Here is a 14,681-nt window from a genome sequence, read left to right on the forward strand (position 1 = left end):
TTTTCCTTGTTGTTAAGGCCGCAATTATTATTATTATTTATTTATTTTAAAAAAAATCAAAAGTACATGTTTGTAGGAGTTGTACTGCAAGAGGATCTTTCTGCTACCTCCTCTATTTGTACTATTCAACAGTAGCACAGGTGAAATGATGAAGACACGCCACTACCGTTATTTTCAGACGTACGCGTGTAGTAGTTAGTAACAAAGGATCAATTATTGGCCTCATGTCATGTCCCTTCTTTATTTGGGTCAAAAATCTCGCTCACTTTCTTTAACCAACCAAATTATTATTATTATTATTATTATTATTTTTAACTTCGACGATACTTCACCTTCTATTTGACAAAACAAAACATCGATGTTTTAATTCTTTGAAAATATCAATAATTTATCTATTAATTTATTTACCCTCATTACATATGTGTTGGACAATATATATATATATATATATGGCAAACTCTATCTTACATTATCTAGCAAATGCTAAATTATAATATATTGTAAGGACTATTATAATTTATTCTTCTCACAAAAACTATGTAAATCCCACCGTTGTGTTACTATTCACATAGATACTAGTAAGTTACTACAAGTATCCTTATTATCTTCACACTTCACTACAATTTTAGGCCACAGAACAACACTCTGTATCATTTCACTTTCAGAATAACTGGGAAGATATCTCTTTTTAGACTGGCCATTTATCGAATAAAGAATTGCGGATCAATCCACTGCAAGCAATGGCCATTAATGGAATCCCATTTGCTCAGCATTTCAAAGCTTTAACACATTTCCATTTGACAAACCCACAACATCCCATTCTCTTCATACCAGAAAATATTTAACGTTCGCTTCAACGGTTACTCAATTTGAAACTTGTTAAAAAATCAAACAATGCCCATTTAAACAATAACAGCTGGGTTCTTAAAAATGTAAACACTTTTGCTTCAGTCCATGCACTTAAACAACCCCAGATGAATGTACAGTAACGTATGCTTTAATCTTTCAAAGATGTCCAAAGCTCAATAATATGGAACTGGGTATTCAAGTTCACGCGCATTTGATTGTTTGTGGGGTTGAATTATGCGCATTTCTTGGTAGTCAGTTGTTGGAGGTGTTCTGTAAGTTTGGTTGCGTCAACGCCCGAGAGGAATGTATTTAGTTGGACTTCCATGATGGGAATGTATAATGTGTTGGGTTATTATGAAGAAATAGTAAATTTGTTTTATTTGATGATTGATAAGGGAGTTAGACCTGATCACTTTGTTTGCCCAAAGGTGTATAAAGCATGTTCCGAGTTAAAGGACTATCGCGTAGGGAAGGATGTTTATGATTATATGATCAGCATTAAGTTTGAAGGAAATGCTTGTGTTAAGAGACCTTTACTTGATCTGTTCATCAAATGCGGAAGAATGGAAATAACGAGTGGGTTATTTGAAGAAATGGAGTTTTAAGGATGTTTTCATGTGGAACATGTATGGTTTCGGGTTATGCATAAAAAGGGGATTTCAAGAAGGCCTTCAAGTGTGTAAAGGACGGTGTGTTGCCTGATCAAGTAACATGGAATTCGATTATCACAGGGTATGCTCAAAATGGACAATAGATTGAGGCTTCCAAGTAATTTCTTGAAATGAGTAATTTCAAAGATTTTAAACCAAATTTGGCGTCTTGGAAGGCAATAATAGCAGGGCATGAACAGAACGGTTTATTCATCTCAAGTGCGGCATTTGTTTGTACAAATGCTTGACCAAGGAGTGAAACCAAACTCGATTACCTTTGCCAGTGTAATTTCAGCTTTAGCAACTTGTCTTTGCTGAAACATGGCAAGGAGATCCATCCCCATTGTTTAAAGAAGGATGATTTGGAGTCAAGACTTTCTGGTCAATAACTCATTGATCGACTTCTATGCAAAATGTCGGTATTTAAAGGTTTCTCATTGCAAATTCAGTAAAATTAAACAGAAGGATTTGGTATCTTGGAACGCAATGCTAGCTGGCTACGCACTTGGAGGTTTTCGCGAGGAAGTTACTAACCTTCTTGACGAGATGGAGTTTCAGGGAGTTGAACCTGATATTGTTACGTGGAATGGATAGATTACAGGTTTACGCAATATGGAGAAGGTGAGACAGCTCTTGAATTTTCTCTAGAATGATCCAAACAGATATGCAGCCAAATACAATTTCTTTGTCAGGAGTTCTTGCTGCTTGTGCCCAAGTAAAGGGTGTCAAATTAGGAAAGGCGATTCATGGCTATGTCTTGAGGCACCATATTCACCTGTCAACAGGTGTTGGAATTGCTCTTATATGAATGTATGCAGCCTGTGGTTTTGTAATATGTTCCTGTTCTGTTTTCAATCAGCTCTCCACAAGAGATGTCGTCGTTTGGAATTCGATTATTTCTGCCTTTGTTCGAAGTGGACAAGTTGTTGATGCTTTGGATTTGCTAAGAGATGTTATAGTGGCTAATGTGAAACCTAACACTGTAACAATAGTGTCAGTCCTTCCTGCCTGTTTGAAATTAGCTGCACTGCCTCAGGGTAAGTAGATTCACCAGTTCATCATCAGGCAAGGGCTTGGTACAGGTAGCTTTGTGTGGAATGCACTAATCGACATGTATGGACGCTGTGGAGCAATTCAAAAAAGTCGAAAGATTTTTGTTTTAATGCCCCATAAAAATCTGGTCTCGTGGAATGTGATGATTTCAGTTTATGGGATGTATTTCTTTGGCATGGATGCTGTAAACCTTTTTCAATGCTTAAGAGCTATGGGTCTCAAGCCAAACCATGTGACATTCACAAATCTTTTATCTGCTTGTAGTCATTCATGATTCATAGATGAAGGGTGGCGGTATTTTGAAATGATGAAAAAAGAGTATAACATGGAGCCTGCAATGGAGCAATATTGTTGTATGGTAGATCTATTGGCTCGTGCTGGTCAGTTTGATGACACCCTGAACTTCATGAAAAAGATGCCATTTGAGCCTAGTTCTGCTGTTTTGGAGATCTTTATTGGGTACTTATAGGAGCCATGCAACCCAGACCTTGCTGAACACGCAGCAAGGCATCTTTTCGAACTTGAGCCTCTAAGTTCCGGTAACTATGTTCTGTTAGCTAATATTTAATGAAGCTGTTTAATGAAAGAAAGAGGTGTAACTAAACCTCCAGGTTCTAGTTGGATTGAGGTGAAAAGGAAAAGTCCATAGCTTCATCGCGGGTGATACTTCACACTCGTTGGTACACAAAATATCAGAAAAGTTGATGAGGTTGTATTCGGAGATAAAGAAAATCGGATATGTTCCAGACACAAATCGCGAATCGCGTGTTGTGAAAAGTTAAGGAAGATGAAAAGGATTCCAGCCTGTGGACATAGTGAGAAGTTGGCCTTAGCTTTTGGTTTGATAAGCACATCACCAGGATCCCCATTGAGGGTAATCAAGAACTTGAGGATGTGCGGAGACTGTCACTCCCCAACTAAGTATGTATCCAAGGCCGAAAAGAGAGAGAGAGAGAGAGAGATCATAATGATAGATAATTACAGGTTTCACCACTTTGTGGATGGCGCATGCTCCTGTGGTGATTACTGGTGAATACAACTATAGAATTGGCGACTGTGACCAGAAACTGTAAACTTGCTAGTTGTTTCAATTCTGTACAAGTGAAATACCAAAACTCTGTTCACCTTTCTTTCATAGTTGTGCATTTATACAAAACCAAGCTTAACAGTTGTAAGTTCATCTTGATTACAATTAAGTACATTATGTTTGAATTCGAATCCTTGAAAAGCTCTAATGAAATTACAAACAAATAACACTGAGAAAAATCCTATAGCTACGGATCTTAATGCTTTGCGCCTACTATTACATGTTCACATATGTTTAAGTAATAAAAGTTTAAGAATTAGTGTTCAGTGTGAGGTTTCTCATTCTGATCCAAATTTAAGGAAAAAGAAAGACAATTATTATTATTTTTTAATTAACTTCCAAAAGCTCTTTTGGCTAATGAGAAATCTTTAGACAAAACGACACAACAAACCTAAGTCCAAACTTGGGCTCATGTTTGGGCTTTAGCCCTAGTTATATACCGCAACGGGATATCAACCGATAATATTACAAAAAAATTTTTAAAAAAAAATGAATGAATGAGAGTGTGGAAGAGAAGAAAGAAGAAGCAAGCAAGCATCTAGATCTATCCTGAAAATCAGAAACTCTAATAAATATTCATTTGTTGATCGACCTATATTGAATTAATTTTAGAGAAAGTGGGTGCGCTTAGGTGGCTTTGAAAGTGAAATTAGGGAAAGAAAAATAAAAGGAGAGAACATTTATAAGTGTTTGAAAAATATAAAGTGGGGGCAAGTGATATTAAAAGTTGATGGAAGAAATGCCTTAACTTTAGGGGACAAGCATCCAAAGATTTGTTTATAACTTGTGGCAAATCTCAAGGAGTATACCTTAGTGCTTTTTTTTTTTTTAGCTCATCCATTAATCATTTTTTTTTCTCTCCTTTTCTCTTTAGTTTATCTTTTTGTGCCAAAATTCATGTCATTTGCTCCACAGGCCACGGGGAGAGTTTTGATTTTTGAAGCAATCGAAAAAGCAATTAACTCCCTCCTAAGTGGGCTTTTCCTCCATCAGCAAAAGCATATGCACTAGGATAAGGCATGGTGATTGATTGATTGACTGCTACGTGCCAACAAACCAACGGCTAAAAGTTGTTGCTCTGAAAAACAAAAAATCTTGAAATTATTTGTATAATTAGATGCTAATGTTTCAGTCTCTGTGCCCTAAAACTGTCTAGGTTCGTCCTTCTCCTCCTTTGGGCGTGAGGATGGTTGTGATGTGAAAATTTGTGGTGCAATTATGGTATCATGTCATAGTTGTATTCAGCTATTAGATATCAATAGACTCCATCAATTTAAGTACATTCAACGACTGAATACAACTGTGGTACGGTACTATAGTTACACCGTAGCATGATCCGATTGTGATATTGTTTTATTGTGTTTTTATTTTTAATTTTTTCATATATGTAATTTATGTATTTTAGATTTTTAAAGTTAGTGGGTGTGAATTGATCATTACAGTAAATCCTTTTTCTGTAATAGTTAGAGAAACTTACTATGTTAGTGGAGACTGGAGACTATTTGAAAAGAGTTGGGAATATCCCAAATGGAGCTCTAATCAATTATGTACATTGAATCAATCATGTGTACTTTGGGAAGGAGGCATTTACTTAAAGCACAACGAAGTTCTTCAATAGGATTTCATGAGTCACTCCAATGAATTACTATTATGGATCACTGTTTTTTGATCTTATTTGCATTTTAACGAAATGTTATATTTTTTTCATTTTTTATCTAAAAAAATATATAATTTTGACAACAGTGAACTTGTAATTTGATCCATTTGATAATGAGTCAATGGCTCGATATCTATTCTAAAATATTAATTTATTCAAAATATAACAATTAAATGAATAGTCAAAACTATAGAGATTAAACAAATATTTGTTTTATGATGGCCAATATAATGCATCTTTTGTATGCTTTATTAGTTTATTTATTTATTATTACTATTTTTTTTTTTAAAGGAACATATCTTTTTATGCTTGATTTTAATGAAGTACTGATGGTGCAATTTTAACATTTTAGTGGAGACACGTTGGCGCTGTATGCGGACCAATAAAATGTTGCTTTTGAAGGCGTCAAAGTGGGTCCAAGCCTTATCCACTAAACCGCCCTCTTCAAGAAAGCTCTCCTCTCCAATCCATTCTTTTTCAAGCTTTTATAATAAGAATATAAAGCATATGATCTGTTTAGATCGTCGAATATTTGGTGTCCATTAAACATACGTCGTTTTTGAACCTTAAAAAGTTAAAAAAAAAAAAAGTTACATATAATTCTTTTTCTCTTTTTAATCCACTCTGACCTGTACATCCACAAAAAATTAGTAGTAAATTTCTTATATTCTTATAATTTAATCTAATTTCAAATACTTTCTTTAAGATTTGAACGAGAATGAGAAATTTCACGTTTTAAAATATCAACTCTTATCCCTATAAACGCAATTATTCAATATTAAAAATAAATAAATTTATAAATTTTACAAAGAGCGTCCCAAAATTAAGTTAAACGTTAAATTATATGATTGATGACACCAAATAAGAGAAAAGAGGAAGGAGTTTGATGAAATTAAAGCTGTCCTTCAAATTTTATAAAAATTGGTTCTGGAAATTTTTTTTTTTTTTCACAAACACAATTTGTACTTGGAGAATTTTGTCGTGCTTATGATGGCTGTAGTCATTTGTCAACATAAAAAATAAGACCAGTGCTACGTTACGTTAATCGTAACATACGCCGCACACAATAATAGTAGTGAGTCCCATCATGAATAATGTTGTTGTGTGTGAATGTATGTTACAATTAACGTAACGTAGGGGCTTCCAAAAGATAATTATGAAATGTCCTTGCATCTTTATAAGTAAAAAGGTCACTAAATTTCTTTTATTTTAGTTTTCATCCGCATTTTTAATTTAGATTAAAAAAATTTTACTTTTTTTTTAATAACATATGTAGGATTTAGGATCAAATTAAACTTTGTTGCATAATGTCTAGGTCACCTTTCATTAAATTGTTATAATCTCAACATACTTAATGGAGTTATGAAGTAAGTTCCGTCGTTTTCTCTGCTAAAAAAACAATTAGTGATTGAAAAATAGATGTTAGATTATTTAATTTCATTCCTTTGTGATCCTTAGAGAAACCATACAAAAAACTTGCAACATTTCGTACAACACTATCCCTTCGTGTCAAAATCTTTATTTAATTCTTAAAGTTGAAGACTATGGTAAAAAGAACTTGACACCAAGTTAGCACTCAATTACTTTTGTGGGGCTTTGTATTTTTTAATGGAATCGTATGCTTTTTTATGAATCGTAGTGAATTTGATACGCACGCACGCGTGCACACACATACATACATACATCGCACGCGTACACACACACATATAAATATTGTTCGGATTGAGGATTTTAAATTTTATTAAAATTTAAAAAATATTAAATCATATGAGTTATTATATTATTAAATCATATAATTTATTAATTTTTCCTGAAATAAAAACCTAAATTTACGAATAAAATATTTAATCAAAGAACCATTTTCTCTCTTTAAATAACATAAGTAGTTGCTGGCCAGATATTTTCATCATGACTTCGGTTTGCAAACACATTTTATTATTTTATTTTTAGGTAGTCTCAAGACGAACAACAAGTCGACTGTTTCTAAATTCATCAAAAATTGATCATCCAATATTATAAAATAAATAAAAAGTTACATAAAAATAATGCACCCTAATTTTCTTTTATTTAGTTGCCGTGTTGGGTTTCTACTTCATCTTCTGTGTGGACACAGAGAGAGTGGGCTAGGGTTCTTAATAATAAAATAATAATAATAATAATGATGCTGAAGTCGGCCAGTGTGAAACAAATCTATCATGGATATTATATTAAAAACAAAATAATTAAAAAAAATACATATGGGGAAGTGTGCAAATGATACATAACTAACACAGGTTTATGTTCGCTGCCATGTTTATTATTTATTGGGTTGAAATCCAAACTCAACAAATATAATGCAATTAATTTTAAATATGGAATCAAAGTTTGCAAATCTTGCCAATTTGGCACAAACTTATAGTTTTGTATTTCTTTTTCAAAGCTTAAAGTTGTGCAACTTGCCAAGTGCTATGTATTACACTTAGTTTTCACTAAATAATGATAGGGATAATGATAATTGAAATCTTAGCGATAGAGATACTTTTGGGTGGGGCTATTTGCACTCTAAAAAATACTTAGAACACTCATTTACTTTGGACATTCATTCATTATATTTAAAACATTTAATTTTTACTCTGTACACTCTTAAAATTTCAAACATACCCTTAAAGCTTCCTCTTTATTTCTTTTTCATACATTCATAGCACCAAAACACCCAAGTCAAGAATTTCTTATATGCTTTTAGTATTAGTTTATCTACAATTTCATAAAATCTATACCCATTATACAGTAATTCTTGTTCGTTCTGTAAATTATTTATATTATTATTCTCAGATCTTGAACAACAAATAAGCCATTTTTTTTCTTTTCAGATTCAAAAGAATAAACAATTTATGCTAGACCTTTAGCAAACAATAACCAATACCCGGGTTTAATAATTGATTTAATATAAATATGCCACTCTAATAAGTAATTAAGTGGCAGAATTTTATTGAGTTTGAGAGAAAATTTGATTAGTATGATTTCTAACACATCATAAAAGTGGAGAACTTGCGAGTCGTGATTTCCTTGATAAGAGTGGTGAATGATTTGATTGAGTTTTAAGAATTAACACTAGTTAAAAATTAATAAATGCGTTTGTTGTGAATAAAAAATAGTATTTAAAATATTATAGTTACATTACATATTGCATGGGTGCACATGTGCATTATATATTTGTCTTGATTAATTTTTTATTTATTTATACTAAATTGTCCTTATTACTAAATGACATTATGGGTATATTCGTAATATAAAATTTATAAAAAATTATGAGTGTCCAAAGTATTTTTTAAAGTGCATATAGTCCCACCCGATACTTTTTCTAAAAATAAAATATTTTTCTAAGAAAGTAGTGCACGCACACAATTTTGGATTGAGGGTTTTGAGTTTTGACCTTTCTTTTTTTCTTTTAATGAAATAAAAATGCTGAACTATTTAATGTTTGGATTCCTTTCTATATTCGAGAAAATGTGGCTTACATACTCAAATTAAAGAAATTTGATTCATCTTTGATTTTAGTTGAGCACTAGATCTAAATCTAATATCAAAACATGGTATAGGAAGAATATACATTCAATTCAACATTATTTGTTTTCAAAAATAAAATTTTTTTTAACAAGCTCAAGTTTTGATGGATCATTTCTTGCCGAACAATGCGGTAAGACACAGTTTTTATTTATTTATTAAATTTAGTTGATAAATAAAAAGTTTGAATTATTTTTCGTTGCTGTACAATTAGTATTTTGTTGTTTCACAAAATTTTTATCACAACTTAGTTAATAAAAATATTGGTTGACTTAACATTTTCAAACATATAACAAAAAAGTTATATTGATTTTAGAAATCAAAGTTGACTTCCATAAAAAAAAGGTTTATATAATTTCATTCAATATATTTGTCAATTTATTTATTTTTAAAACCGTCTATATACCTTTAAAAAATATCTTGAGATACATTAGTGAGATTAGGCTACGGTGCAACTGTGGCACCGTGCCACAGTTGTATTTAACTGTTGGATGTAATTAGATTGGTAGAATCCACTGACATCCAACGGTTAGATGCAACTGTGGCACGGTGCCACAATTGCACCTAAGGTTTCCCCACATTAGTGACATTAATAGTATATTAGAGGGAAATAACTCGAGATCCATTACTCCTGAAGATGTATAAGAATATTTTATGCCGTATAAAGTACAGGACACGTGGTGATGAATTATTGGTGGAAAAAGCCAGCGGTGTGAATGAAACTTGTTAAAGTAAAAAGAAAAAAAAATATTTTATCTCCTTTTTAATACGTGATTCTAGCGGTATTTCATTACAGGTATACGGATTTTGCTTCAACTTGTTCGAATTATTTTTTTGGTAAATACAAACTTGTAAAAACAAAAAGAATGATACAACGAGTTTGTATTTTGATTTTATTTTTTTAAAATGAAGAGATTTTTTTATATCCACAAAAAAAAAAAAAAACTGACTTAATTGATACCCTCCAAAAATCTCATTTAAGCATTACCGCCCTTTTTGTCGAGTCACATAATTAGGCTATTATTCTTCAGTCTCTTCGCCATAATCTGCCTGTAATTCTATTTCTATCCGGCTCATTGTCCATTACCTGTTTGTTAATTTGCCTGAGAGAAATAAAAAAGAGGGTGAGGTGAGCGCTTTCTGTTATTTTTTATATTTGATGAAGAAGAAGTTGATGAACTGAGGTGAAGAAGATACGAACCCCACGCTTCATCTTCATTAGCTTCTTCTTCATCATCGTAATCATAGTTTTGTTTTCTTCTGTTTGCACTTCAATCCCAACTACCCAGATCTGTTTTTCTCTCTTTTATTATCTTCATATCTTGTCGGTTTTTTTTTTTTTAAACAAAAGATTTTTGTTTCATGTATTCTTAAAAACGAAATTCAAAGATTTTTGGAGATATGGGTCTTTGTATCTAGACTTTATATCTATCTTTTTAATCTTTATTTTCTTGGGATTTCAAGATTTGTCAGAAAATACCCATATCAAGATCTGAAACTACCCCACAACTACTACCGCCACCACCTTCATTAGTCTCCTTAGTTGGTAGTATTATAGATTGGTTTGTTAAGGAGGATTTTGTTTTGTCATCAAATTTTTGAATAACTTGTTTGTTTATACTTTATAATAATAATAATAATATACATAACATTTTTGCATATGCAATTCATTTCATTCTGATTTAGACTCGTGGAAAAGGAGGCCCACCTCTGGGTTTGGTGGGCTCTCATTTAACCCATAAAAACCCATAAAGAATTGACAAATTTCATCAACAATATCCCACTTCAACTTTGGTTTCTATTTTTTCTTCTTGGAAGGGGAAGAGGAAGAGAAAAGCTAAAATAATAACAATTGCATTGTTTTTCCTCTTCATCTAGCCATTGCCTTTTCCACTAGTGGGTTTCTGTCTCTCCATTGGCCTTATCATTTATGCCAAACTTGAATTTGACACATAAGAAAATAGCCCTTCCTTTTTTGTTTTTTGCTCCAGATTGTATGTAATGCTACTTTACTTGATCATTACTTGTTTCTCTTTAATTCTCTTTTTAAATTGCCTTGCTCTAAAGCCACTCCCACCATGGGCAAGGCCAACTGAGTTGAGATTGCTGTCTCTTTGTTTTTGGAAAGAGATATCATTTTTTTCCATTCCAAGCTCCTTAAAGAACAGCTTGAACATCACTACAATCATTATTCCCTCACCAAAACTGTCTTTTAAACACATGATGAGTACCTCTAATGATCACGTTGAAGAAGTGAGTGGAGGAGCAGAGATGTCAGTTCTAGACTTGCCTGAGTTGGTCTTAGAATGTATTCTTGAGAAATTACCACCTTCGGGGCTTTGCAACATGGCTGCTGTTTGTAGTTCATTGAGAGATAGATGTATGAGTGATCACCTTTGGGAGAAACATATGAAGCAAAAATGGGGTCGAATTGTTGGCCCTGCTGCTTATAGAGAGTGGCAATGGCATCTTGCTTCTAGAAAAGATTCTACTCATCTTAAACAAGGAAAGCAAAGACTTTGGATGAAGCTTTTCTCTTTTGTTCGATCGTTTTCTTGGGTCCGATCAAAGGTTCATGATACTAGCAAGCAGACAACAACAACTCGTTTGCCTGTTGATTCAAATTCAATCATGTCTTGGTATCTTGCTCTGGAGACTGGCCGCTTTTGGTTCCCTGCTCAAGTCTATAATCGCGAGGTATATACGTACACACTCATGCACGCTAAAACTTCAATTCAATTGTCATTTCTTATTAACAAATATGTGTTTGTTGTCTTTTGCAGAATGGTCATGTTGGCTTTATGCTCTCATGCTATGATGCAGAGCTTAGCTATGATCAGAGTACCGACACCTTCCAAGCCAGGTAATCTGAGAGAGATTGGTCTTTTTACCTTATGATTTAAATTTAAAATTAATCTTATGGTGAAGAACTAACATTTGTAATAACAAATGTATGTTTTGTGTTGCAGATATCCACCACATGGAAGGAGGCCAATTGCTATAGAGTGTGGGGTGCCATGGGAAAGGCTTAGAGCAGCACCTGTTGATACTTCACCCCACGATCTTCACATTTCAGATTGCTTGAATGATTTGCACCCAGGTGATCACATAGAGATTCAATGGAGAAGAAACAAAGAATTCCCCTATGGTATGTTTTATAGCCATATATATATTAAAGCCTATCAAATTTATGCTGATTAATTTGAGCACGTTAAATTGTGATTGTTGGAAAGTTGTTAGAAACAGAGGAGGTTGTGCCAAAGAAATTATACAGAACGCCGACCTGTTTCAACATAATCTGATTGCATTATAACTTTTCCCTGTAAAATATTGGCAACACCTGAAAGAAACAACAGTCTATTAAAAGTTCCTTCGTAGATGAGGCTCATCCCAAAGCAGCCTCTAGAACTAATTATTTTCAAGTGAAATATATTTCAATTTTAAATGAATTTCCAGTGATCTACAGCTTTATAAGGTCTGCCATATGTATATTACAGGTTGGTGGTATGGTGTTGTCGGTCACTTGGAATCATGTGATGGGAATGAAAACTTCTGCCACTGCCATAATAGTGGTAAGTCGGTAAAACTAATGTGTCTGGAAACATTGCTGTGATATTCACATTTCTCATTTTTCAGTGATCATGGAAATTGGATGGACCACTTTAAGATGATAAAATTTTCTTCTAGATTACAGGTATATTAATAGAAAATAGCATGCCCATTTGAAAGGAAACTGTAGTTCCAAAGGTGAGACCCGGTTGTGGACCGTTCCTTTTCTTGAATCCCACTTTCAGTATGTAGGACCACCGGTTGAGCCTATTTGGTTGGTCCTTGTAAAAAATCATTGTCAGTATGTTATGCTTTCCACCAACATTGTGATAACTTTTGTCTCAATGGAATATTTATGGCCAACCGCACTGAAAGAACTCGATGTTTCCTAAATGTTCTGTTGTTTGCTAAGTTGTCATCTTTCGGCTAATGCAGGGCATCATTGGTCATTATGATCTTCCTAATCTTCATTTATTTGTATGTCTGTTTCTCCAAGCTGTTAGGGTCAGTTGTTTTCAAGTAAAGGTCCCTGAAACCTCAGTCATGTTGACCCACTAGCCTAATTTTCTATCTGCAACTGCATCTTAAAAGATGTAAAGGTTCTTTTTTGTTATCCACATCTGCAACTTGACAGAGCAGGGAATCTGCATGCATCTGTGACATTCAAATAAAGCTCACTTTCACAATTTCTCCATTTGTTGTGGATGGAAAATTATGTGAATGAATGGTTTTTGCTTATGATGATTATGATAGCTTACAATCGAAGCATTAAGTTTGTATGCATTAGCATGACTTTTGTAACATTGTGTTTATGGTGACAGAAACCCTAATTTTGGAGTTCAATCAGTACACACCTGGGTCACGATGGAGAAAAACAACAATCAACAGGAAAGATCATAGAGAGGAGGGAAATGAGGCGGATGGATTTTACGGGGGAATCAGAAAGGTTAACAATGAGGAGGAAATTAAAATGTGGAAGAGGCTTTGGCCAGTAGAAGTATTGGAATAGAGGCATGCCCCACAGTGCCACGATTTGATGAACATAGAACCTATTAATGATATCCTTCTGATTAAGTGAAATTCAGCCTTAGAGAATCTGAAAATGTGCTTCCGATTCTGTAGCATGAATGGGGAGGGCTTATGCTTGGCGATAATTTTTTATGGGAGATAGATATTCATATTCTAAGGCCTTTCGTTTTCATAGGATCTTAATTCATGTGAACTGCCTCCCATAATCCCATTGATGTACCATATTTTGCCCCCTGTTATATAAAATTTTAGTTGCTAATCTCCTGGCAATCGTAGTGGTGTTGTGTGGAAACATGTAATAATGAAATAACCAAATATATATATTAATAATGAAAAAACGGGTGAACGAATCCAAAGGCCGAAAGCGAGAGGACTCCGTAATTTCATCCTCTATGCATACACCTTAATGAGTTGGGGAGGTAAGTAAAGTTTAAATCAAAATTTTAACCCCTATCTTTTCGAGATTTAAGTTTGGCCTAAATAAGCCACTTGAAGTCCAAAGTACTTTACTTGACTAGCCAAATAATCAATTAGCTCAAACAACTTGCATAGGTTTCATACAACTGAGATTTCACATAATTTGAAGAATCAAAATTATATTTTAATTTTAACATGTAATCCAGGCAACACATATTGATCGGTTACAAATTTCGTAGAAATGAAAGCCATTTTACTAGGAGCCATAACCCATGCAAAGAAAGAGCTTAGGCCTGTAATGGATTAGTGCTTCAGACACCCCTTTCTCCTCACTGTAGTATTGGGCTAATCCCTTTGTCGTAAAGCTCAATTTCCTAGTAAAACTTGCCTTAGCCTTGGGCAGTGCTGCACTTTCATCTTTTGGGATGTCATCGTGATGCTCATGGACTTTGCTACTTCTCCCGAGGGTCATGGTCATGGAAGCACTTCTGAGCAAAAATTTCTTGATTTTCTTCCTCTTCTTTTTGCCAACACGAGAAGCACCACCTTCTTTACCGGGCTTTTCTTGGCCCATTTTCTCAAGCTGCCTTGCATAGAACACTCCTTTGGGCTCAGCGAGCACTCTTTTCCAGATCTTCTCTTCAAAACAATCTTGCCCTGTTTTGTTATCCAGCTCTTGTGGGCTGAAAGCTCCTAGTGGTGTATGAAATTTCTGCCCATTTTCTTTTTCTTCCTTGAGCTTGACGTTCTCCAAAGCTGCCAAGAATGGATCAAAATCATCGTTCCACAAGCTCCGCCGTGCAAATGGGAGCTTCAGTCGGGCATTCGGCGACCTCGGCGACGACAG

General features: G+C 33.9%; 1 protein-coding gene across 1 annotated transcript; it reads left to right on the forward strand.

Moving 5' to 3' along the window:
* Positions 1-9,748: 9,748 nt before the first annotated feature.
* LOC102625417 (F-box protein At2g26850) lies at positions 9,749-13,676 on the forward strand. The gene is made up of 5 exons (XM_006470459.4): positions 9,749-11,536; positions 11,623-11,702; positions 11,809-11,987; positions 12,337-12,411; positions 13,210-13,676. Exons 1-5 carry the CDS (start codon positions 10,841-10,843, stop codon positions 13,395-13,397), a joined length of 1,218 nt encoding a protein of 405 aa, XP_006470522.2. The 5' UTR covers positions 9,749-10,840; the 3' UTR covers positions 13,398-13,676.
* Positions 13,677-14,681: the final 1,005 nt, after the last annotated feature.

The sequence above is a fragment of the Citrus sinensis genome, chromosome 2, assembly GCF_022201045.2.
Source record: "Citrus sinensis cultivar Valencia sweet orange chromosome 2, DVS_A1.0, whole genome shotgun sequence".
In the NCBI taxonomy this organism is placed as follows: domain Eukaryota; kingdom Viridiplantae; phylum Streptophyta; class Magnoliopsida; order Sapindales; family Rutaceae; genus Citrus; species Citrus sinensis.

Coding starts and splice junctions, on each gene's coding strand:
- LOC102625417 (XM_006470459.4), top strand. CDS start 10,841: ATGCTACTTTACTTGATCATTACTTGTTTCTCTTTAATTCTCTTTTTA. Junction 11,537..11,622: donor CTCAAGTCTATAATCGCGAG/GTATATACGTAC, acceptor TGTCTTTTGCAG/AATGGTCATGTTGGCTTTAT. Junction 12,412..13,209: donor CTGCCACTGCCATAATAGTG/GTAAGTCGGTAA, acceptor TTATGGTGACAG/AAACCCTAATTTTGGAGTTC.